General features: G+C 36.1%; 2 protein-coding genes and 1 pseudogene across 5 annotated transcripts; all 3 read right to left on the bottom strand.

Moving 5' to 3' along the window:
* Positions 1-344: 344 nt before the first annotated feature.
* Positions 345-11,648, bottom strand: TTN1 (ARM repeat superfamily protein). 4 transcript variants are annotated; one of them, XM_086238839.1, is made up of 17 exons: positions 11,341-11,648; positions 10,289-10,836; positions 9,531-9,633; positions 8,235-8,411; positions 7,635-7,826; positions 6,532-6,648; positions 6,226-6,330; positions 5,568-5,738; positions 5,254-5,469; positions 4,357-4,555; positions 3,862-4,067; positions 3,540-3,764; positions 2,887-3,447; positions 2,385-2,654; positions 1,443-1,487; positions 1,132-1,317; positions 345-943 (listed from the first exon to the last, which is right to left on the bottom strand). In XM_086238839.1, the coding sequence occupies exons 1-17, from the start codon at positions 11,542-11,544 to the stop codon at positions 653-655; spliced, it is 3,816 nt and encodes a 1,271-aa protein (XP_086094965.1). In that variant the 5' UTR covers positions 11,545-11,648; the 3' UTR covers positions 345-652. The 4 variants fall into 4 exon arrangements, with proteins under 4 accessions (XP_086094965.1, XP_086094967.1, XP_086094966.1 ...); XM_086238841.1 differs by lacking the exon at positions 11,341-11,648 and having other exon boundaries at positions 10,289-10,441; positions 10,524-10,647; XM_086238840.1 differs by lacking the exon at positions 345-943 and having other exon boundaries at positions 1,189-1,317; positions 1,415-1,487.
* A 2,660-nt stretch (positions 11,649-14,308) lies between these two features.
* On the bottom strand, positions 14,309-19,875 carry LOC147290819 (putative U3 small nucleolar RNA-associated protein 7). The gene is made up of 9 exons (XM_086238843.1): positions 19,693-19,875; positions 19,004-19,074; positions 18,764-18,832; positions 18,592-18,681; positions 18,086-18,218; positions 16,926-17,044; positions 16,722-16,789; positions 16,182-16,230; positions 14,309-15,627 (listed from the first exon to the last, which is right to left on the bottom strand). The coding sequence occupies exons 2-9, from the start codon at positions 19,049-19,051 to the stop codon at positions 14,602-14,604; spliced, it is 1,602 nt and encodes a 533-aa protein (XP_086094969.1). The 5' UTR covers positions 19,052-19,074; positions 19,693-19,875; the 3' UTR covers positions 14,309-14,601.
* Positions 19,876-24,106: 4,231 nt separating this feature from the next.
* On the bottom strand, positions 24,107-24,754 carry LOC147290818 (pectinesterase inhibitor 9 pseudogene; annotated as a pseudogene).
* Between the last annotated feature and the right edge of the window lie 2,004 nt (positions 24,755-26,758).

Below are 26,758 nucleotides of genomic sequence, written 5' to 3'. Positions count from 1 at the left end.
TCTTTTCGAATCCCATAAATCACCCATGACCACTCCATGGATAATATCTAATCGAATCCTATCTGGATCAATGTGATTATGAACTGGTCTTCAATGGCAGTGCTGAGGCTTAACTCTATGCTACCCCAACTTATTTTCTGTTTTGAACCTGTCTTCTGAGCCATTTTTTACTTTTACATAATGGCTCATCCAACACTGTCCAAATGTTCGTGTATAGTTGGGAAGAGGTCATTATCATTTTGGTTCTTAATGCTCCGTTAATTTAAAAGCCTTTTAACATACAGTTCAAGGATATAGAATTTCAAAAAAAATTAGAAAATTGATAAAAAGTGTAGAAACCCGCATTAGCTAAAGAAAATTCACATTGAAAAAAGCTTCAGAGAAAATCTCAGGTTTTAGCTCAGGTGCATCATCTCCCAGTGCATCTATTTACAAAGAACTGCTTACCAATTACCAAACTCCGTAATGATAAACAGCGCCAGACTGAACGAGAAAAGACAAGCTCTCATATGTTCATCCTCAACACATTAAAGATTTCTAGAGATTCCCGGACAAAATTTCAGCGCACACAAAGAAACTAAAGCAAACAATAAGGAGGGTGCACCCGTGCAAGGGGATTAACAAGCAGCGAACAGGGCATTAGTTTACACATTTAGAACCCAGATGACTCAACTAATGAGGAATATGATGCATTTTCATCCGTAGTTGTTGCCTTTCTGTTACCACCCTTGTTTGATACTCTGATACTAGTCATCCCAAGTATACCTGTGTCCAGACCAGCCATATCATACAACTCTAACCTTCGGAGCTTTGCTGCTTCGATGTCACCTTCCCAGCAGGTTTCTGAAATAATTTCAAGTGCTTTCTCGATCTTGTTCTCGGCCACAAGACCGCCATTTTGCAAGAGGACAAGGTACACTTGTTCAGCTGAAGCTTTCCTTATCTGGATTGAGGAAAGAAGAAAAAACTTTTAAGGAAATACAATTGCAACTGACCCGCTTTAGCTATACAATCCATTAGAGAGAACTCAGAACAAATGAATTATAAATGCATGCTTCATGGAAAGGAGGGAATGCAATTAGGAATGGGGTTTTAATTCATGAATGCTGAAACTTCATGGGCACCACAAACCTTAGGGTAGCGATGGCCAACAAAACTGAGAAGATGAGAGAAGGCCCGAGTGTTTACGGATTCCGAAACTGAAGCAATATATCCAAGTATTGCAATGCCTGCATATAGCTTGGAGAAGTCCTTTGACCCTTTTAATTCAACTTCCAGAGAATCCAAAACACCAGAACAGAAAACCAGCGCATGAGCCTGTAAATTGAAATTGAGATCCAAATATTCAGAACCTCGAGTGTATAAGGCGGGACTGACAGCAAATACATATATGGAACAGAAAACATGCACTTACTAAAGTTTCAATATGGTAAAGGGCTAACCTCCATATTCAAGAATATCTTTTTGCTGAAAAGAATCTCGATGGTCTGCAGAGCCAAAGAGATATCATCAAAATCAAGAAACTTGACCAAGCAAGGTAGAAAGAATATTGTACTAAAATTAAAGACTCGTGTGTTTTTTCCCAAGCATGCATGTGATCAATGTCTGAGCATAAACAAACATGAGAACTTGAAGAAAACAGAAAGGACAATGCTATATAGCCCAACTTTTTTTCCAAGTTACATGACATTCTTACACTGACTCTACAACAGGTGATTGTTTTTGATACACTGATGCGTTGTGCATACATGTGTGCCACATAGGTTGCGAAAAAAAAAGTTGGGATAAAAAGTATGTACAACCGTACAAGTGGCATTTCCCAAACAGAAATTAGGGAGCTTATCTAATTATATATATGGAAAAAAGTGCATGCTAAAAATGTAAATGCCAAATAATTTTTAACTATAATCTACAGTGATAATGGGCAAATAGGTTATGATCCGCCAAGGGAAAGAGAAACATTTATACATGGTTCTGGCATTTTCTCTCTGAGGCCAGCCAAAGTCTCAGGTAAGAAGAAACGAAAAGCATTAATTATTGAACTCTGCTTTTTATAATTTACAAAGATAACACATAAGCTCCAGGTGTAATGCTAATGCTGCATCAGACTTTATGGTTATCTTCTTAAGTTATGAACAACACCAATCAGTCATTATCCTTGCGTAAACAGTAAAGAATGAAGAAATCAAGAATAAGTCAAATAATAAACTAGTCTTGCAATTTTACTCTATTGAGTTACAGAAAAATTTGGTAACCTAATATTTTTTTGGAAAGAATTTGGTAACTAGGGCATGCAATCAAGAAAATGAGAGATCCTCATTCCTATATAATTGCTGCGAAAAGGATAGATTCACATTTCTAGCAATAGGTTATATCTGAGCTACCTTCAATGCAGGTACAATGACTCTGTCACATCTCCTGTACTGTTGGAGAACCCAAAGCATGTCAGTAGATAGCATATTCTCTCTGGACCTTCCATTATTCTGGTCTTCACTTTCTACCACTTGAAGATACTCTAACAATGCTGTGAGCGATGCCTTCCTCAAAAAATCTTGCAACCCACCAATAGAGATAACTAACCCAGATAGCACTGATCTGCTAAAACAGCCAAATTGAAGCAATTGTACAAAACGAGGATATGAAAATGTTGGTACCTACAAGCAAGTACAGGATGGGCTCTCAGTCAAAGAACTTCAATTACTTACCAACAATACTATAGAAGTGATGATAATGCTCTCTTGTCAGATATCTGGCATGTTAGTGGTCATATTGTTAATTTGGACAACACATTTCAACAAGAATCCACCTAATCAATGGTCCAGATTTACAATCTGGCAACATAACTTGGCGAAAAAATTCTCATAGAATTGGCATGTGTATACTTACCGCCCACTTTAAATCAGCTTCATTAGGAACTATTTCTTCCAACTTTTTCCTGTGCAGTATATGTGGAACATAAGCTATCTTGTTGTACAAAATCCTCTGTAGAACCTTTGCAGCTGCTTCTCTCAGTCTATCCATCTTCTCCACAGCTTGCTTACATATTCCCCCAACGATACTGGTAGCAAGATTTGCATCAAACAATGAATGCAACTGGTCACTGTCATCACTATTCTGTGACTCCAGTGCAGAATCAATTTGACCAGATGTTCCAGCGAGACCAACAGAATATCTCTTGCATAGAATATATGTACATCTCTCAAGGCCATCCATAGCAGCCTCACGCACCCAAGAACCCACATCACCTCTGTTATCAACAGAATAGTCATCCAGAGCTTTCAATAAAGTCATCATTATTTCGCCCTTGATGAGAAGAAACAAAGGCATGTCATCCTCCACGGAATGGATACCAGAATGTTCTTGCTTCCGAGTTAATGCTTCACAAACTGACACAAGTCCTTTGACAGCATTGACTCGTGCTTCGGCATCTCTATCATCAGGGTTATCCTGCACATGGGAATTATCCAATTAGGAGATCATCATTGATATTCTTCCCCGAAATAGAAGAAACACGATGAGATTTAAAACTTATTTTGCACCTCAATTGCACAAGAGCTACAAAGCTTCAGAAGCACATCCTTCCACCTATTGGCAAAAAGTTCACATGGCAAAACACCTATTGCCAATGCTGATCCTCTTCTTACAGCCACATTTGGATCAGTCAAGAGTGCCAGGTACTTTGATGTTATATCACCAGTACCTCTAACATCTGCAGCAACTAAATATGCTTGCACAAAGTTCTTCAGAGCTTTAACCGCAGCTTCCTGCATATAGTATTGAAAAATTGATTCATCAATTCAGACATCACAAAGAAATTAAATAAGAAAATAGCTAGAATACCTCACATTAAGAGATAACCACCTGAATATGAGAATTAGGATGCCTCAAATTCTCATTAAGAGTATCAAGCAAACTGCGTTTAATCTTTTCTGGTAATGACACAGAAGATATAGATATACATTCGATGAAGCGGGAAACAGCTGCACGCATAATTTCTCCACCTTTTCCACGATAAAGGCGTGCTTTCTCAATAGCCGGTACAACACCAGAAACACGCTTTTGTTTATCTGTAAAGAACAAGTTCAACAAAATTGTAATGGTTTATGCAATCAAAATATCAATCCCCCAAACCCGCCCCCCCCCCCCCCCCAAAAAAAAAAAAACCCTGTACTAGTTACCTTCTTTGAATTGGAAACCCAAGAAAAATAAAATATATTTTACTTTGATAAAAAGCAAAGAATGGGATTTCAAACTGGATAAGAAAACAGTTAGGGGAAAAGGCGTAAAACACTAACAATCTAAGGCATCAAGTTTAGACTACTCTTTGTGAGCTTTTATAAGGGTTAGAGTACCAACCAGCGGAAAGAACATAATGACATTGATGTAGTGCTAAAACAAGTTCCCCAGCTGCCAGTGTCGCTCCATGTCGCATGCACAAATCAGATGAGAGAGTACAAGGAATTATTTTCTCCAAAGCATAGTTTGCAAAATATTCAGGATCATATTTAACAAGAGCAGAAAGGGCCTCAGCAGCAAGTTCTCTCAAGCCTTTATCCTGATGACATCAACATTGAGTAACTACATATCTCTAAATTGCCAGAATATTAAACTTGTGATAACATGCTACAGTAACAAAAATATTGATGGTGAATAATGAAATCCATAGGAATGTGGGCAAAAATTACAAAAAACATATCATAATCTCTGTCCTACTCAAAGTAAATTGTGTATATCGACAGACTTTATTGGTCTACCAACAATTTTCGGTTTTTTTTCCTTTCTTGTTTTTGGTCACACAATCACAAACACAACTAGTCACTCTTTACAGGTCCTTGGAATCAGTACTCACAGACGTTTATTTTGCATGAATTATTCAGTACAGAACACACCACTAGTAGAAAACTAAAATAACAACAAAAAGAGAAAGCTTTGAGAGCCAACTCACCATTGACTTAACAACTGTTCTGCTAAAAATAATGGTCCCAAGGCCTCAAGACTCGTTTTGGACTAATGAAACCAACAATTTTATGGGCTGGTTTCATTTTTTATTTTCTCTAAGCTAGTCCATAACACGTCAAGTGCTATGAAGGGGTCACAGACAAGAACTATAGTAATATATAAACACATTTTCTAGTGAAAATTTGGTAGCTAAGATTCTATAGAAAATAATTTTGAAGTAACTCAGCAAAAGGGGTCAAATCCATACAGGCAGTTGAGAAAGAAGACATCAAAGGAATTCAAGTTAGAGCATACCCAGTGACAAATTTTGTTATACAGCAGCTCATCCACAAATGGATAAAGATAACTCTCATATTGAGCAATGGAGACAGCAACATGAACATAAGAGTTTACTCGTGAAGAAAGCGAAAAATAGTCTGCAGTATTCACTATGTCAATTCCATGTGGGTAATTACCCTGTCTTCCAACATTCTCCTGAAAAGCTGCAGCTGCTGCTCTTCTACAATTAACCTAAGCATCATAAAAAATAAAAAATAAGAGTAAACAAAACTAAAGCAAATGTTGTAGTTAATAATAGTTAGATAATACTAAAGGTAAAATTTTAGAACCTCACGGTCATAGCAGGCGACTGTTAGAAGGTGTGGTGCAAGCTGGTCCAATATATTTCTCATTTCTGTGTGATAATATGCACGGCCAAAAGCCCAACAAACGTAAGCTGCAGCGTCTCGTACATGAGATCCAACACTATGTGGGCCTCTTCGAATATCATAATGTAGTGCCTATTTAGAAGATTTACTCATCATCAGTAAATCATTAAATTCAAGAGAAATACATGAGTGAGAGAGAGATGCATTGTATAGATGACATTGGCAAGCGAAATTAAATTCAACTTTGACATAGATCATTAATCTTTCACTAAATGCTACAACATAGCAAAAGCAACATATTACAACAACCTACTGCAGAGTACATTTCACGTTCAATATTACCTAAAGTTCATGAAACCAAAGTAAATTTTAAATATGACACTGTACCCAGAAGTATATTTTCATGACAGCTTAAGCCTAGATCATAATATGACAGAATGGAAAAAGAAACTGAAGGAAAAGAGAAAAGGCATTCAAATTATATTGTAATTGAGGGGAAAAGTCCGTCAATGGATCAACCAGATATGACATACGCTTTGATATAGTTCAACAAAAGCATCAACTAATGTACACTTTAGATTTATAAGTGTATAAGAGAAATATGAATATTCAAAACAACCTTCACGACAACAGGTACAACTTTAGGAAGGCTAGCAGGTAAGAGCAACCCTCTACGTGCCAATTCAGCCAATGCTAAGCAACCTCCATGCCATGACCCATCACCCTGGAAGATATAAAATATCAGCACAACTTTTGAGCGTCAAAATTGGTACTATTACAACTAATGAAAGGACATGAAAATGCAAAGTGTTAAGGGTTAGTAACCCATGCAAATATAACTAAAAGATTTTCTAATGTGGCCATTTTAACTATTTTAATGGTAGGAGTGTGGAACAAGAAACTATATAAAGCAACGACACTATACCTCGCCTGGTGAAAACAGCTCCAAGACAGATGACAAGACCTCCTCTGAAAGAGCAGATGTAAGACGTGAAGTAATGCGACCAATGCCTTTTGCAGCAGACCAACGCACAACAGTGTCCTGCATGAACGTGCTATTAGTAACAAGTATCATATGAGCAATGGGAAAGATAAGTGTAGCAACAAAAAAAAAAAGCTAAAACAAGGATGAAACACTACCGAAGTAAGTTGCTCTCTGGTCCAACCTATATCCACACACATGAAACTCTCATTTATGCTTTGACAGGTGACTAAAACTTATGGCAGAAGCTGAAAGAAAGGCTTATGGAAATTGTGGGATCACAGCTCAAAAGGGAACAGGAGATGTGATGAATTTTTCATTCCTCAAGGACCACTAACTATTTTGAGCATTGCATTTCATGGATTAACCAAAACGGTAAGTGAAAAGGAAAATACCAGTGAACTAAATTACGCAACTATTCCTCAGCATTTATCACACCGTTCCTCATTTTCAAGATATTTAGAAGGTATTTATTTAACGGATGGCCAACAAGGAGGTATAAGAATCAGGCAAATGGCATTTGTTCTTTATATTTTTAAATTCCTCTGACTTTATAAAAGTATGTTTTCAACTTCATTGCAACATCAAATGCCTCATATACATAGCCAAATTATCTACATATGTGCAATCTGCACTTTCTAATTAGTTCTTTTTATCTCGCAAGTACAAATCATCCACATATGTGCAACCATTCATTAATTTCATCTGTATTATACTTATTAAGAATCAAATCACACTTATGAGGAGAATCCTTTTAGAGCTGTATGGCTTGGCTTCTCAATTGCACAAAAAACAGGTTGGTTAAAAAGCTAGATCAGAATTTCTGTAGATAACTAGAAATTTAAGATTGATAGTATCTCCAAAAGGTTAGTCGACCATATTACAAAGCCAGCAAGGTTCTAATCAAGGAAATCGGAATGAAAGATCAAGCAACTGATCTAGATGTAGACCAACTAAAACGAGAGAACCATCTAGAATTTTTTACAAAGGAGCTACTCACTTCAAAGTAATCAAGTTCATGACAGAATCTCACCCTTTAAACATACCGTATCTCTCAATCCAGTGAGTAACATCTCAATAATCTCTTCTACGATTTCTGGAACATCCATTTCATCATCTTGCGGGCTGCTTGACCTTGGTTCTGAGTTCAAGTCCTCAGAATTTAAAGCATAATTACATTGACCAGTTTTTCCAGATGCAGACAAAGAAATGTTCTCTCCCAATGAGCTTGTTTTTCCCTGCATCAAAAGTAAATAGTTAAGACCTGAAAAAGCAAAATGGAAAGAAGGTATATGGTTAAGGCAAGAGAGAAAGCCATCAGAGAAAAAAACACATTATGCATAACACATCTGGGCTTCTTTTCAATGGTCATTCATGCATTGTAGTCCTGAATTTTAATCAATGTAGGTAAGGAAAGAAACATAAATTTTTGATCATTTGTCAAATGCAAAGGTGCAGCCCCACTCCTAAGGACTCTAAAAAGCATACTGATGAACGAACGCCCAAAACATACTAAAAAGTGCAACAAACAAAATTGAAAAGAAAAATAAATTTAAGTATCTCAAACATTGATATTCAAAAACTTATCAAAAATCAAAATTTTAAGTTTGGAATCTGAAAAAGATAAGTAAGTTAGCATTTCTAACCACATAGCGCCATGAAGGTGAACGAGGAGGGAGGCAAGTAAGCCCAATCCTCTGGGTTAACTTCATCAGATACTTGCGAAGCAATGGACTCCGAGCTGCATTGCTAGACTTGACCAACAATGAGGTGTCATCCCAAACAATAGGAACCACATCAAGCAAGAGTTTCCGTCCACCAGCCTGTCTAAGGCAGATGGTACATAAGAGAATGAAATATCAAGATAATCAAGGCAGTATGAATGGAAACTAATTTAAAAAAATAGAGTTCTGCTGCGAGTAAATTTGGAGAATCCATAAAATATTCTCCATAACTTAACAACATGCAGTTACCTTAATATACAGAAAAATATCAATTGAAGTATTTGTATCAGAAGTTAAAGGAAATTTTAAGCCTCAAAGTGAATATGATTAAATATATTGGATTCCAAATCAAAACATGTCAAACAGCTTTGGATATGTAATATCCTTGGTGATTTCTTGTTATAATGAGCATAACTTTTTCACTTAAGGGTGAACTGTAATGAATTCATTTCCAAGGATTTTCCAAGACAGTTTTTTTAAACGTGACAGCCTGATTCATGAAGAACAACAATGCATTGGTGTGGTAGAATAAATGAAAAGAAAGAAAGTACTTTGCAATCCAGAATACAAATTCTGACTCCCAACTCAAAGTCAATCAATAAGCCACTACATTTATCATCATTGCCTCTCAAAGCATTACATAAAATTTCAAACATCCATGCATTAAAAATTACTAAATAAATTATGTAGCTCGTCTCCACACAACATGCAGATCAATATATTCATATGTGTTAAAAGTATTGCAGGGCTGCCGATTGTGTTTTCACACATCCCAATAATCCCATAAGACAAAAGGCCACTAGCTGCTACAGTCTACATGTTACAGAGAAAGAGCCCAATTGTTGATAATTGACAGCAAAAATTTCTAGATGAAGAAATTTTCAAGAGAGTTTCCTTAATTTGCTCCAATCTAAATTGGATAAGTTATTGGTAGGGAGTTTACCCCATAACTTCTTTTTTCTTTGAAAAGGAAAGAAAGAAAGAACGAATGAAATAAAGAACAATAGTTTGGGAAACCGAAAGCACCAAAGACAATATGACATATGTAATTCTCTCAAATTTCATTATACTTGCTAATTTATATTTGACTTTTTTCGGTAGGGTTACTCACAGTTATTGGTTCTTAAGATATCATCCTTTTAGAATAAATTAAGAGGGAACATTGCAAATTATGTTTGGCTTCAGGATAGTAAGAACTAAAAAGAAATAAAAGAAGACCTTGAAAACAGCAGCGAGTGCTTCTACAGCTCCAAGTAACCGAAAGTGATTCATGGCATCATCTGTGAGAGAAGATAGGACTTCATGTGTCCATTCAAAAAAGCTGAAGAAGAAATTATATAATTAATAGGTAAGAAAATCTTGAATTTAAGCAGAATATCTATGAAAGAAATTATGGCAGAAACATTTGCAAGAGCATGTGTGTGTGTGTGTAATGTACATGCACTTAATGTCAACTATTTTCATACGGAACTTACCATGTTCTAAGTCATTGGATGAAAATCTAACAGTTTAAATGACAACAGCTTTGAGCATGTAAGTAAATGGTATGCTTCCTATTAATCGTTGGATTCTCATTCTCATCCAACTGAGTGATAAGTTTTTCTATCAAATTACTTGACATTAAGTGTTTGAAGACTCCTCTATATATGACACACACACATATACTCATCATGTACAAAGTTATACGATATGGATGCAATAAGAATTAGCTGTAAAACCGATATCAATATTTGAAATGTGTCCTTCAAAACTTGTGAACAAATTTATTATTATGCAGAAACAAAACAAATATGTATAATATTTTAACTCATATTCTCTTGACCAAGATGATTAAATGCCTATAAATTCAAAGGGTGCAAGTTCACAGCAAGGACTCAACTTGAATTTTGATCAATCATTATCACATAAAACAGGCAATGTTAAAGTATGTAGTTGGTATTCAACAGTTTATGACGTATATGCATGATAAAAGAAACCTGGAAAAGGCCTTTGGCATGTCTGGACGTGTTAGAAGCTTAGAAAGCAGCAAAGCAGCTATAGTGCGCATGGGGCCCGCATTTGAAAGGTAATCCTTAGAGAACCCTATTATCCTCAATACCAGAGGAGCTGGCTCAAGCTTTCCATGATTGCTGTCATTTGCAATACTAGTATCAACAGTGGAGATATCAAAAGGAACCAACACGAGTATTGAAAGCCACAAGAGTATCACACATTTAGCCTCCATCTCTCCCGTACTTTCCTGCCGCAGTGATGACACTGAAGTTGTGTGATGGCACTTCTCCAAAAGAGACACAGCAAGCTCCAAGTCGGAAACTTGATGCGGGAAGAACCTGACAACAGCCTTGTATCCGCAAACTGTGACCAGAGAATAAATAATGATGCATATGGGCTTAATCACTTCAAGAATTTTGTCTGAAGCTACACCTAATTGAACTGTTTTAGAGCGGACAATAAACATCAGTGGGGAAACGATGCTTTCCAGGTAAGGTTCTACTAATTGACCCTGTTCTTGATACTTGTCCATCTGCATACAAAGAAAGCACAAATGTTTAGTTTAAAACAAAACTATTCTTGGAAACTAAACAATGAGTTGAAAAACAAACTTAGAAACCAACATGAATCAGTGTCAATCACAAACTCCATAACCATACCTAAGTCATATAATAATCACTAGATATGAGTTCCAAATGGGTCCAATGTCTCCAATCACAAAATCCTAGTCCTAAACCCATACATTCTAAAATCAAATGAAATTGGGTTTATCCCAGATATCCAAAAGCAACACCAATCCATCACGCAGTAACACCAAATGGGGTTTGATCACGAACCTCAATGAGTGAACTTAATTCATATCTTAGTCAGTTAAAATTGGCTCTAATCACAAAGTTGATAGAAAATGGGCCTTATCTTACAGTAATTCCAAATGGGTTTAGTGCAAAAAATTTAATCTTGAAAATGCAGTAAACATTAAGAGAGAGAGAGAGAGAGAGAGAGAGAGAGAGAGAGAGAGAGAGAGATTGAGTGTTACAATGGATCGGATCTTGTGAGGAGCAGAGGGATCAGAGACACGTCCATTGAAAACGATGTCGTCTAAGATGGACTTGACGAGCTTCCATTCTTGAAGGAAGTACTTCTGGAGCACTGCCTCCTTGGCACCGTGCTCGTCGTCTTCTTCTTCACCCACTGCTAACTCTTCTTTCTGCTTTGGGTTTTCTTCTGCTACGGCTGCCATTTTCTACAAAGAGAGATAGAAGGAGGTGGGGATGTAGGTGTTGGTGTTCAATTCCCGCCTTTGTTACTGAAAGACCGAGAGACAGAAGCTCTGTAATGTGTCTGTCTGTGTACATAAAATTTGGTTTTGTTTGCTAGACCAGTTTTATGGTCTGCCATCGAGTCATCATCCTTTTTAAGAATAGAGCAATTTTTTAGGGGATAATAATAGAGCAATTGATTGTTGAACTTGAAAGGAATGCTGGAATGGGAGGGTTAAAATATGTATGGAAAGATTATCCAAATGATAATTATGTTCTTTAGCTCTTAGGAATTTTTTTGTTTGTTTTGATAATTAGCTCTTAGGAATTTAATTTGCTAAATCCAGCGACTAGATAGTGAGTAGTCACCATGTTGCAACTCCAATTTGAATCACCTCCCCCAAAAAAAGAAAAATAAAAAAGAATGGGTAAATACGATCATGATGTATGGCGAGGCCACGAGAAGAAAAAGTATCACCTAGAATATTTAACTCTTTGCCAACATTTATGCTTTTTAGAAAGTTTTAGTTTTACACTTTTACTTTATAGCGTATGACAGTTCTTAAAGTTACATTTTTTTTTTTGCCATGAGTTCTTAAAGTTACTTAAAATGACACAATTGTGATTTTGAAAAATAAAGAGAAAAATGATAAAATTGAGAGAAAGGTAAAAAAAAAAAATAGAAAAATTTTAGCTACAGTACTTTAGCTTTACCCGTTGAATTAGTTCAAAATTGTTTGTTTTGTGTCATTTTACCCCTTTAACTTTCAATTGTGTCAAAGTGGTTCATTTGGTTAACTTAAATTTTGACTTTTATGCCACATTTTGTATCATTATGTAATCCTTAATTTTTTTTTTGTTTTTGTCAAAATGGCATATTTCATCAGTTGTCACATTTGTTGTCCAAAAATGATACGCTTGGTATTGTAAAGGTGGTTGATTTCTTGAAGAATCCAAATAAGAATATATTTCACAGAACTTCAAAATCCCAAAAGAGGTGCCTTTTGGTTGGACCACCTGTTACTTGGACGGAGGAGCTAGGCCACATTCTCCAGGTGGGGGAAGAGAAGAGAGCTAGGCCACATTCTCCAGCTGAGGGAGGTGGGGCTGACCGATGCTATGTGATAATTTTTGGACTAAAATGTTATATATTTGACATAAAATAAAAGTTAAGAGGGAAAAATGATACAAAACAAAATTCATATCTTGAATTGGCACAATTATCAAAGTTCATGTACCGTAGCCAGTAGCAGATTCAAATCCCTAACCCGGGAAATCATGGTGTAAAAGTTTAAACAAAAAAATTTGGAAGTTAGGGTTTGAAACTTACTTGAAATTATTTTTATTTCATTATTCGATAACAGTTATATAACCAAACGATTTTCAATTGAGTTAATTTTTTACATAAATGATCTAAAAAATGAATTATTTCGATCCTGAGCTTGTACTACCGAACAAGCATTTTGTGGAGAGGGGGGATTGGGTGTATATGAAGGTCACCTCAGAGGGTGACCCAAGTATTGTCCTATTTCTATTTACAACTAAGTTTTTTTTTTTTTTTTTTTTTTACTTTTTCAACAGCTATGAAGATCGAAAAAGTGGATGCCCTAATTAATACACCACTTCGTCTTTGTGGAAAATCTGAAAGTAAGCTGAATGTGCCTCAGAATGCATATGCCAGTTAAGAACGAAACATAGAAGGGGTAAGCTTGAGAAATTTTTTCTAAATTGTACAATTTTTAATGATTGGTGATCAAATTGGACTCAAACCGTCCAAGCATAAGATTCTTTTAATATATCATATGCTTAGACGGGTTGTTTCCAATTTGACCATTTATCATTGTAAATAGGTATAATTTGGAAAATTGTTCTCAGCTTAGTCCCGTCCATGTTTCATTGTGGATTGTCATTTGCATTTTCAAGGCATATGCCTATCTTTTGGGTTTTCCACCAGGAAGGGGAGGTACATATAGTTATAGATATATCAGTTACATATAAGTATATAACCAATACCTTAATTCCAGGTTACTCTCTCTCTCTCTCTCTTTCCTTTGAATATGAACATGCAGTACTTTGTATTTGGTGAGAGAAATTAATCTCATTAACTACAGCACTATTAACCTGAAAGAGCTTAGCATTTGTATGGATAGATGTGACGTATAATTATTCTCTACTTACTTTCTTTTGCCCAGATGAGTGAATAGATAAGATATTTTCTTACCTTGGTTTTATATGATGATTGAGAAATAGATGTGGAAAGAAACTCCGGATGTTATAGGTTTATTCTGATTGTTATACGAATCATCCAAGCCCAAAAATTGACTTTGGCTTTATATTTTTGGTTATGACTTACGAGAATAAGGTAGCAGATTTATTCTTCGGCCTTTAGAAATAACTTGTTCCGTATGTCATGCCTTAATCAGATTCACCTTCAAGGCTATTATGGTCATTAAATGGTCTCTCTCTGTATCAAATCTCTACTGATTATGCAGATATGCAATGTAAAAGCTCGTAAAAGCAGTATCAGACAGACAGAGACAGAGTTGTACAGTAGCAAGATAAGAGAGAATTAGCTTCCTCCTCATGAACTGTATGTAGAATGTCAGTAGTGAGAGAGGTGTGGGAGTTGAGATGCTTTTTTAAATGATAAACATACATGGATTGCTCAACCTCGTTGAGACTTGAGAGTGACATTTTCACAATAAACAGACAAACCCAAAAGGAAAAAAAAAAATGGCAGAACAGTTTTTATGATGAATATTTACATAGCAAAACCATATATTTAATGTAATGCCGAGTTTTGCAATCATATTGGTGTTGTTGGTGCCTTAAGAAAATATATTTCTGAGTTCCTGCTATTCAGCCCGGCTAGAGAGCCAAAGAGAAGCAGATAGATTATACTTCCATGGCCAGATTGCAATTCGGTGGAATGAATGAAAAACCAATTTGGTTAGAATCACTGTTTCACCCCCACCCTCTTTTCAAATCAATATATAATATTATTTAATGTCATAATTATGTGGTTCGCGCAGGCACAATCATGTAGTTGCTTTCTTGCAAGCAAACCGCTGCAAAGATGTTGGTAGCTCCACTTGCTCAACTGTTCTCTGCTTCTTTCTACCCACTTGTTCTTCCTCTTTCATTTCTTGCTCCAAGAAACGCCTCTTGGCATTTGCAATTATCTCCTTCTTCTTCATAGTCCTCTTACTTGGCTTATTCCTCCCCTTGGTTTTCTTCTTCGGGACAACAGCTTCAATCTCAGCCTCTTTCTCCTGCTTTGTTGGTTTCTCTTTCTTCCTCTCAGGCTTCAGTACTGTGCCAATCTCTGTGGGATCCCACATAATTGTCTCAGGCGGGAGCTTATCAAGTAGAGAGCGGACTTCCCTCTCTCTTCTTTGTTTAGAAGTTTCAAATGGATTTGCCACCCAGGAATCAAAGTTGGGTTCCCCAGAACCAGGAATCAGAATACTAGACCACCCCATGTCATGCCCTATGCCTAGAACATCTTCATAAGGCCGAAACAACAATTTCCGTATTTGGTTACCTTTAACCATTCGATGTGTCATATATGTCTCCTCCTCGTAGATCTGATTCCCAGACAAATCTCTCAGGATCCCTACAACCGGTCCATCTCCACGAGCAAGAAGACCCTGCTGACTGAAATCCAAAGTGTTTGCATGGCCCGGTAAAGTTTGGAGTGGCTCATCCTGAAGTTTCCTCAAGTCCCAAAGCTTAGTTTTCTTGTCTTTCCCAGCTGTGGCCATGAGATGGCCATTAGGGTGGAATGCCATTGCCGAGATGGGGCCCTTGTGACACAGATTCTGTAGAAGAGGACGAGAGCTTGTAGGCTTCCACATAGAAACTCTACCAAGTGAATGACCCAAAGCAACAACCTCATTGTACGGGTTCACCTGCATCACATCAGTAAGGCCTAAGCCAGGCCTGTAATTACCTACCATCTCACCCATTGTTACGTCCTGATAATGAAGCTGCCCAAATTTGTTTATTGATGCCAAGAGGAAGTGGTTTTTCAAAAATTGAAGCCTTAAAACTGCACCATGTTCCTACATAAAAAGAAGTATAACTTCAGTTCCATGTTGATGCATCGCAAACTAAATACTTAACTATTAAAAGATACTATCACAACAAACAACAACAACAAAACAAAACTATTGAAACAGACTAACAACAAGATCACAAGGAACTCTTCCACTTGTGAGAATATTAGAGCATACAATAGGAATAAGCTGAACATTTACATGATACATAGATCCTAGAAATTGAAAGCCTGAAGGACACTCAGGTAACTGACGTAAAATTCTGCCCCATATATAGATGTGTCATTTGGTACTGTTCAGTATGCTTTACCTGCCTAAGCATTTACCATAAAAACCAAAACAAAAACAAAACATAACAGAAACCATGTTTAATCTATTATATAAACTCATCAGAAGTGAAGAAATAATTTATTAGAGTAAACAGTAATGTGTTACTGAAGGTTGAACAAAGCCTTTAGAATACTTGCAGGTTAATCTAAAAGACAATCTATCTATCCCAAAGCCTTTAGAATACTTGCAGGTTAACCTAAAAGACAATCTATCTAATACAGTACGCTAACCTTTAAGCAGTGAAGTTCAGTGCCATCCCGGTTATATATATATGGATACCTGCCGGTAATGAAAATGGTTAGCCATACTCAATAAGATAAAACATCACACATAAGTAACATAACATCATTAAACATAGAGATTTAGGATAACTTAAAACAGATGATAAACTAACACAGAATATAAAATGAGATTGTTGCTTATAAAACCAACTCTATTCCTCCTACGAAGACAAAGGGCTAAGGCAATGTATATAAAATGGGAGCAAAATTGATCACCATGCAACCATCAGGAATAAGCAAAATGGGGTTGTGACTTGTGAGAGAAATTTATGACCCACTGGACCAACATGTCAGTTCAAAGTAGATTGAGCAGGTTGTAGTAACATCTGGAATTGTTATCCACTTTTCCAGAAAAACATGTAAATGGGGATAGTAATGTTTAGCAAAATCAGTCACATAAAAAAATTGCGCAATCTACCCGGTAAATTAAATGTCAAAAGATTGACAAAACAAAAAACAATAACTTAAATACTGCAAACGGTTTTATACTTTTTCTGGGCTGCAGCAAAGAAAAACTCATTGTGCAAGAACACCACATCACACACTGTTTCCCTAACCTGAAAATCAACAATTCACTAATCAGCCCAACGTTTCAGTCAAACCTTGAAGTGCAAATAAAACGATACTGCATCACTACTCAGTATCAAAACTATAGTTTGGCTATTTTATTTTGCATTCATACTGATAACATACCTGAAATTCTTTAATCAGACTCATATTCTTCATGTCTACAAGAACCAGATGGCCCTTGCGTCCACCGACTGCCATATACCGACCACTTGAGGTGAAATCCAATGTGTACGGACCAAGATCTGCAGATAAGAGTTAAGATTAGGAGATAAATATTAGAGAAATGTTAGGCAGGCTAGAAATGACCAGTGTAACTAATCTAATCTAGACATTTCACTGAATGATTTTAGCTCAAGCCTCAAAGGAATTGGATTTTTACAAAATACAAGTAGGCAAGGATTCTGCTTACATGACATAACAATAGAGGTTCAGGTAGTTGCATTTATAAATAAATTGGGGTACACTGAGGTGAATGAGACATCATAACAATCACCATAAAGAGAGTACAATAACATAAAAGGGTATTACCTGTATGATGTGGACCTAATGCATAAAACTATACGGAACAAATTGAGCGCAACTACAAAATAGTTCCAGATAAAATGGTGTTATTTATAAGGCCCCTATTGCAGATGATCCTTTACATATAAAATGGTACGACTTACACTAATGCACTAAAATTTTGGAGTGTAGCCCTAAAATAATTTTCTAAAATTGGCCAAATAAATAAATAAATCTCTGAAAGGCAATTAGCCCACATGATAGTTATGAAACCTATCATAAGATATACTCTTTTCTGATACACATGATACAATAATTTCTCCTTCATCTCTCAAGAACTGTACAGCATGAACCGGTTTTTAGACCTTACAATGAAATCTCTTACTTTCTTATATCTACTGTATGTGCAGGTTTTTCAATATCAGAGTCAACCCCCTTGAATCTTTATTTTAACTACAATCCAGCACCCAAAAAAGTCAAAGTTTGTATTCTGTTTTAGTACCTTTCACTTTCTTCTTTCCACCAAAATATCAATGGTCTTATCTGAAATCTTTGTAAATGGAGAGGTAAATTTCCAGTTTTCTTTTTAATTTCTTAGTCGAGAAAGGTCATCACAAAACTAATTTTTCTTAGGCCAGCTGAACCAGCATTGCATAACTGTTATGAGAAAGCCACACAACCAGCTATACAGGACATGCAACCTTTTAACTTCAATAAGGGAAACAATAAAGTTTCAATGAAACTGAATAAACAATATCAATCAGAAAGGGTAAAGTTTCAACCAGGTAGGACAATATCATATTGATTCCTTGAGCTTGAGATATCTACTTCACGAGCAATTGATTCTTGTTTGATCCTCCATGTCTTCTCCATGCCTTCAGCCTCCAAATAACCTCCCTTACTTGGAAGAAGCCACTGATAATTTGATCACAAATGAAAAATCATTCATATCTATTTTTCCTACATGTACTAAAAGAACAGGACAAGCAACTTATCATGTAGAATACCAGCTTGTATGACATTAAACTAAATCTAGTAAATCAGAGAAGATTACAATTCCCAAGGAAATAGATGACAAATAGATTTGACCAAGGAAATTAAGAGTATTAGACTACAAATAGATTACAATTCCCAAGGAAATAAACGATATTAGACTACAAATAGATTTGACCATAACTGAACCTATAAACGCTAATACAAAATCCAAGGCACTACTTAAGCATGATTGTGTAAGCGTTTTTTCCTTTAACTGTTCCAACAGACTGACATCAAACTAACAAAAATTCACCTTCTCAGCCTTGGCAGCAGCTTTTGCAGATTTTCCATATAATCTTTCTCTAAGAGCAAGTTGGCCCTTCAACTTTTTATCTTGCAAGCCCTGCAAACATTGGGAAAAAAAAAATGCAGTGAGAAGTAAACAAGTAAAAGTCTCATGAAAACTCAAACTCTCAATGCCATACCTCCAAATTAGCTTCGACGCCTCTAAGAAACTTCTTCACTCTCATATCTAACGCATCAAAGATCTTCTCCTGCAAATTAAGATATTACCCATTTATTTTATAATTTTGTAACAGAAAATCTTTACGCCCGTCTATGAAATTGAATAGAATCATGAGTGAAAGAAGATGTCGAGAGACTGCTAGACAAAGTATAATATGTTGATTTCCATATAACAGAATAAAATAAGAATCAATGCGTACCGGTTTGGTTGGAGGCACAATAGTGTCATCGTCTTGTTTCAGACCCATCTTTCTTAGTCCAGTTTTGTATCCTTAAAAATGCAAAATGCCCAGAAACTTAAGGTGTTATGCAATCCAACTACAATATTCAAATTTTTTTGTTCTAAGAAAATATAGTGAGCAAGCATAGACCTTTTTAGCCTGAAAACCCAAATCCTTTCTCGTGCCACACCTATGCACATCCCATACAAACTAACAAACCCTATTCAAATGTTTTTTTTTTTTTTTTTTTTCTTTTGGCCATTAAACCCATTGCATATGCTGAATGGCGAAGACTAGTTTAAAAAAATTAGAACAAGACTGATTTTGGGCACTAACATAAAGAAACCCACTAAAATATCTAGCTCTAAGTGAGCTAAAAAAAACCAACCGAAAAGGATAGTGAGCTTAGATTAGGTATTAATTATTGAACTGAGTTTGAAATAATCAAATTTTGAAACTTGTTAGAGCACCAAAAATAAACACGATACACATACAAAAATACAGAATGTGTTGGCAAAACATGTATACGAAAAAAACAGACAATTATACATAAATTACTTATGATAATAATAATACTCAAAATGTTTCGTAGAGACATAGTATCGAACAGTTGGTATGCAGCTTTGGAGCATTTTAAGATACAAACACAGTAGTGAATTATGGCTTACCTCTTTGGCAATAATTAGTGTTAGTTTTGTTGTTTTTGAGAGAGAGAGAGAGAGAGAGAGAGAGAGAGAGAGGGGGACACTCAGCCCTTTGATGCGTCGTCTAAGACTGGAAGAGAGGATTCCGGCAAAAGCTTTGAAATTTCCTGACGGAGAACAAAAAACGCTAAGGTTCTGGGTTTAGTATCAGACAAGAGTCACAAGACTAGTAGACGAGCAGAGGTTGGGCCCATAACTCGCACATCTAATTAAAAAATAGTTAAAGGGCAAAAATTACACGCAGGTATCTCAAGTATATACTCTTGCTCACTTGAGTACTCCAATTAAAAAAAGTAACTCAGAAATACCTTAACTACTAATTTTGTACACTCAAATACATCCGTCAACTATTCCATCAGAGAGGTCGTTAAGTGCCTACGTGGCACACTGACATATTCTTAGAAACATACCACGTAGACAAAAAAATAATAGAAAATGAAATAAATTTTAAAAATGAACTAATTATTTTAAAAAACTCAAAAAACAAAAAACAAAAAAAAAATAGAGTTGCAGGGGCTAGCTTGCAGCCTTCCTCCGAGACCCACCCAACCCAACCATCCACCCCTCCGACCCCAGCTACCCTGCTGCCGATCCACCCACCACGCCGCCGACCCACTCGGCCACCCACCCCCTCTCACTCCCCCCTTTCCTCTCTCTGCCTCACTCTCTCTCTCCTCGCCCCTCTCTCTCTCTCTCTCTCTCTCTCTCCCCTCCCCTATCCTCTCTCTCTGCCTCACTCTCTCTCCCCGAAACCTCAGCCCCGACCCGCATTGCCCCGAGCTCCACCTTCGTTCAGATCTAAGAGAGAGAGAGAGAGAGAGAAAGAGAGAGATAGAGAGATAGAGAGAGAGAAACATAGAGAGAGAGTGACATAAAGAGAAAGATGAAGCTGGTGGCCGGAGAGGGGAGGGAAGTGGGTGGGTCACTGGGGGAGGAGGGCTCAGGCTTGGGCTTGGGCTGGGGTTTCGGGGAGAGAGAGAGAGAGAGAGTTAGATAGAGAGAGAGAGGAGAGAGGCATGGAAAGAGAAGGGGTGGGTCGGCAGAGTTGTGGCTAGGGTCGGCGGCAAGGTGGCTGGGGTCAGAGGGGTGGGTGGCTGGGTTGGGTGGGTCTTGGAGGGAGCGGTGAAAGGCGGAGGGAGGCTGCACTAGCCCTTGCAACTCCATTTTATTTTTATTTTTATTTTTATTTTTTTTGAGTTTTTAATTTTTTTTGTTTTTTTTTTAATAATTAGTTCATTTTTTAAAATAATTAGTTCATTTTTTATTATTTTTTTGTCCACGTGGCATGTTTCTAAGGGTACATCAGTGTGCCACGTAGGCACTTAACGGTCTCCTCGACGGAATAGTTAACAGAGGTATTTGGGTGTGCAAAATCAGTAGTTAAGGTACCTCTGAGCAACTTTTTTTAATTGGAGTACTCAAGTGAACAAGGGTGTATACTTGAGGTACGTGCGTGCAATTTGCCCAAAAGTTAATTATAAAAATGTCTCATTTTTCAATTTAGTACCAAATATTCAAAAAATTGTACTAAGGTATCTCAACTAAGAATCCATATCAATAAGGTACATCTGTTAATCTGGCCATCTAAGGAGCTGTTATTTGATGATGTGGCAATGAGGTAGCATATGCGGATCCCACCATTTGGCTTCTAAAAATAGCCGATAGAAAAAAATAATAAAAACATATATAATCTTTGAAAATTATATAAAATTAAATATAAAAAAAAATAAATAAATAAATAAAAAGAAACAAAAAAACAAACCCAACAACCTACAAAATGAGTGAGAAAAAACCTAGCAACTACAGCCCCAAAGCTTCCAACCTCCCCGTCTCCGACCACCCTCCTCTCTTCCTCTTATCTCGGCTAATGGGAAGTTGTTTTCGCTCAATCGCAGCAGACACAAATCGTCACCGTAAAGGATAGCAGCGAGAAGAAGAGATTGTCGACCTAGCGCGTTATCAACAATGAAAGGATCTTGTTGTTTAGTTTCGAAAAGAATAAGAAGAAGAACAAAGTGGATAGGTGGGTAGGGAACTGGGGATTTGCACCTGCATGTGGAGTTCTTGCAAATTTTTTTATTCAATTTTTTTTGTGTGTATTTTGCATTATTTTACAGGTTTTATATGTTTTTTTTATTGTTTTTCGTTTAAGTGGATATTTTTAAATGGCAAGTGTTGGGGTTCGCAAGTGCCACCTCACTGCTATGTTATTAGATAACGGCATCTTTGACAGTTAGATTAACGAATGTATCTTACTGACAAATATTTGTAGTTGTGGTACCTTACTCGCATTTTTTGAACATTAGGTACTAAGTTGAAAAACGAGGTAATGTTGAGATATATTTTTGTAATTAACTCATTAAAAAAAAAGGCTGCTATATGCACACATTTTTTTTTTCTCACTACACACCTCTTTCTCACCTCACACCCTTTTTTTCTTTTTAATTTTATTGATTTTTCAATTCACACCTCTAAAATTCTCAATTTCAGTGAAACTGAATCGATTCAATTTCACTGACCGTAATTGTTTTTTATTGTAATTTTTTGCTTGTAATTGTTTTATGGTTGTAATTGTCTGTAATTGTAATTTTTTTTAATGTTATTTTTTTTAACTATAATTGTTTTGTATTGGAATTGTTTCTTTAGTGCATTTGTTTTTTATTGTGATTATTTTTTATTGTATTTTACTGTAATTTTTTTATTGCAATTGTAGGGCTTTGGGATAATTAAGTGGTTTTGGGAGAGTTATATGGTAGAGGGTTTTGGGATAGAGGGTTTTGGGAGAATTTTGGGATAGTTAGGGGATTTTGGGAGAGTTTTCAAATGGCTCGAGGTTTTGAGGGAGTTTTGAAATTACTAGGGGGTTTAAATTGAAGCACTAATAAATCAATTGTGTATGAAGTATAAAATTATATATATAATACGCACACCAACAAACTACCTATAATTCTAGGGAAAAAATTAAATTAGGCCACTAAGCTAATACATTTTGCACACCAATAACACACCTACAATGTACAAACCATCAAACCTTTTACTACGTACTACTTCAGAATGATCTTCTTTCAGTTTCTTACCCATGATATATGCTCATACAATTACTCATCAACTATTGATGTCTTTGTTCTTTTAAACTTCAGTTTAATGAGCATGACACAGCAACAACAATTGAGGTTGAAAATTTGTAAATATTCATGCAGAATTCATATAAACTATTAGAAATTTGTGTACAACTTACTTAATATTAATTAATGTGTCACTCAATAAATATTGGAATTATATTGCATATGGCTGTATTAATTATGGGCTACAGGAGGCTTTGTACTCAAATACATAAAATAAAACAATATAACATCACAAGCAATGGTGTAGTCTTGTAGAACTTTTTCAACAAAAATGCATTCTGTCACCACACTCTATATCATGCAAATCTCTATATTCATCTTTCTATATATGCCACTTGGTGAAGACTGAAGATTGAATTTGGACTTTGAACACATGGGTTAACCTGAAACCAAAGTAAAAGAGCTTTATTATATCTTATGAGTTGGCAGCAATCTAGGCAATGAATTGGGGTCGATCAGCTAGCTATTTGAAAACTCATTGTGTGCAGAGGTTATAACCTCCCTCTCACATGTCATGAAAGGGAGGTTTTATTGAGTTTCTTCAAAGATAATTTGTTTACTTACTGATTACAAACTTAATTTGTTTCTAACTTTAAAAATTAACATGTTGTGAATTATTTTAAGTATTATATAGTAGATAGTGAACCATAATGTGAGTTAAGAGGAGAATACCATATTTTGAGTCACATATCAATTTCATCTTGGCCTTTTCTCTTTTTCTTTGGGTAAAAATTTCATCTTACTCCTTTCAAGTTCAAAATATTTTAGAATTTTTTAAATTTTAAGGAAAAAAAAAAGTTTTTCCAATGCGTTTATGTAAATGGATTATTTTATGAAGAAATTAAGAGAGGTTGCAATCATGTGACTCATAATTAGTGTTGTATATCAACCAATTATTGATCTATGAAGACATAGAAGTCAACCTTATGAAATTAAATAGATCAACTTATGAATTCTTTTCTTTAAAAAAGAAAAATATATCGGATTTGTTAATTATTATTTTTTTTTTCTGGAAAGCACCCTCGAATGCAAACAGTAGCATACAATCATACATATTAGGAACAAATTAAACAGAATCTCCAAGACAAAGAAAAACTTGGTATTCACATCCCTTCATAGTTTGTATATTCATACATAATATATATATCAATATTAACAAGTAACACATCAAAGAACAAGATTAATTAATTAAACCATCCCACAAGAACAAAATGCATGTCCATCTTCAAAAGGCTAGCTAGCTAGCTAGCCTCTCAGGGCTTCTTGGCAGCTCTATACCTTGAAGCAAACCTGTGAAACAAAGCCAGAGCATTGCTAGTGACCTGTGCCACATTGAGCACCTTCCCTTTGATAGTGGCCTTCAATTTGCTCATGTTTGGCCCTGGAAACTGATCCACACAAGTGGTTGCATCTGTGAGAGCACTGCTCACCCAGGTCTCAACATTGCTTATGTGCCAAAACATGTCATCTCCCACAGTTTGTTGGTCCAATCTACGAAGCTCCTTAATGGACTCACTAAGTTGGTCCACACTATCATTGATCTGCTGCAAGCAATCTTGGACAACCTGGTAGTCCTTGCTGGCCTTGATGGCCTTCAGCTCCTTTGCCACTTTCAGTACATAAGCCCTTGCATACCGGGCCCGGTACAGGCTCACGGACAGGGCTACTTGGGCTAGTTGCTGTGGGCTTTGGATGGTCATGTTGGGTTTGATGTAGGTGGAGAGGCAGTGGACACATAGGGCTGGGTAGCGGGTGGTCTGGCACGAGGCCTCGATGTAGGCCCGAGCCCGGGAACGCCTGGCATGTCTGGCGGCATGTCTGGCAAAGGCTGGCTCAACACTGCTAGCAATGGAGAAGATGGAGAGGAGGATTAGCAGCAAGGGAAGGCTAAGTTTGGCCATTCTGGAATGGAATTGTCAAATGCAGAAATGGGTTTCAAGTTTGAACTTTGAGTCTGAGAGATGTCAAATTGTCAATGAGTATAAGATGCTTATATAGGGGTTGCTAATGAGTTATCAAATGGACACATGGTCAGCTTAACTTGCGCTTTAAGTGCATTAAGCACAAAAAACTTTGCATGTATTATTGTATTGGAATTTGGGTCTAGAAGAAATCCCAATAGAATAACTATTTTATTTGGGTAATTGCGATTTTGATCATTCAAATCAGATTGGATCAGCATTGTTTATGATTAAGCGATAAGTATCTGCCTACCATCTGGATTAGTTTTTGAGAGACAAACAAGAAGCTATAACTTTAAGGAATGCCCAGCTGGACCAACCTTTAATTGTGCAGTTGTGCTTACCCAACATTTGTAGCCCTTCATGGGATAGAACACGTGTTTATATATTCTGTTGGTCAAAGTTTCATGTAATTTACGTTTCATTATTCTACTTTTACACTGAATTTGATCATGCCTCTCAAACCATGAGCAAAGTGCCATTAATAAGAGTATATGGAAATTAATGCTAGACTTATCAGATGAATGAATGGAAATTTTGTCTTGTCAGACTATTTAAATTGTAATATGAACGATTGATCAAGTAAGCTCTCGTCTAAATGTGTAATTCAAATTAAAAGTATGGTAACATAATATGTTAGGATGTACGGCAAGAGAATATTACTTGATGAAATCGAAAGAAAATGAAATTATGTAAATATTCTCAATATTAAGTTAGTATAATAAAAGTTGTTTAGGGAACATAATCCTGACATTATGGTTATGAGATTCTAGAATAACACATTAAGGAAAACACTAATTATATATTATACAGTTTTGCAAGAGAAGTGGCGGTATCACACCAATGAGCAATCAATCACATGGGTTTAAGTGGTTTTTCAGAAAATCAATCAAAATGCACCTTTTCCCCTGTTACATTCTTGGAATATCTTGCATGCAATACATTGTGTGAAATTTTATATTGCTATTGTCTCTGTTTTACAGACAAACATAATTACTGCTAAAAACCTTCGATTGACAATTATTCCCTTATGTAAAACATACTTTCTTTTTCCTTTCACCAAACAATGAATGAGATGGCTATTATTGTTCCTAGACTGGCCCTATTTCCCATCAAGATGTCACATGCTAGACATTATAAAAGATATTGCATGCTTTGCGCATTGGATCATACTTTGTCCCCCACACACTCCCAAGTCCCAAGTCCCAACCAAGGAAAAAGGAAAACTAAGGCAGGGGTTATATTATAATCAAGATCTGATCAAAACCTGTTATCCAGCTTGAATAAGCAAGGTTGGACCGGAAAAGTTGTCCCTCTGCATTATTAGAAAATTCATTCTAACATGGAAAAATGCCTGGATGTGTAACAGAAACTAAACAAATCATCTTCTTTACATAACATTTTAATCTAGAAATGGCTAGCTGATCAATTTTGTAATCCTGATTGAGTTATGACCCAGGTTTTACCCTCATTTGCCTTGCCAAGTACTTGGTACATATCAAGGACTCAGAATCAAGCCATATCAGAAAGAAAATCTTAAAAATAAATACCAATCCATAATAAAAAAGAATCTGAATCTGAAGTGAGAGCCTATAAGTAAACTTTGATCTAAATGGCTACATCATATGCATCAGAAAAACCATACAATCAGAATTTATCCAATGACAATTCAGTTTTACAAGCCCTTCATTATCAATCACAAGTTTCATCTTTATTACATACTAACCTTAACCTAAATGAGGCACATACAGTCCATTAATCGGAAATATAACTATCACTCCAAATGCTGCATGACCATGAATATCATATTAAAAGGTTTCCAAACCAAATAGAATCCACACACAATATAATAAAGATTATTTTCAAGTAATCCATAAAAACTCATTTTCCTCATGGTTCTTTATACACTCAATTTCTAACAAGCAGTGACAACATATCTGCTTA

The sequence above is a fragment of the Dryas octopetala genome, chromosome 3, assembly GCF_963921425.1.
Source record: "Dryas octopetala chromosome 3, drDryOcto1.1, whole genome shotgun sequence".
In the NCBI taxonomy this organism is placed as follows: domain Eukaryota; kingdom Viridiplantae; phylum Streptophyta; class Magnoliopsida; order Rosales; family Rosaceae; genus Dryas; species Dryas octopetala.
This window is presented reverse-complemented; position numbering and strand designations above follow the sequence as displayed.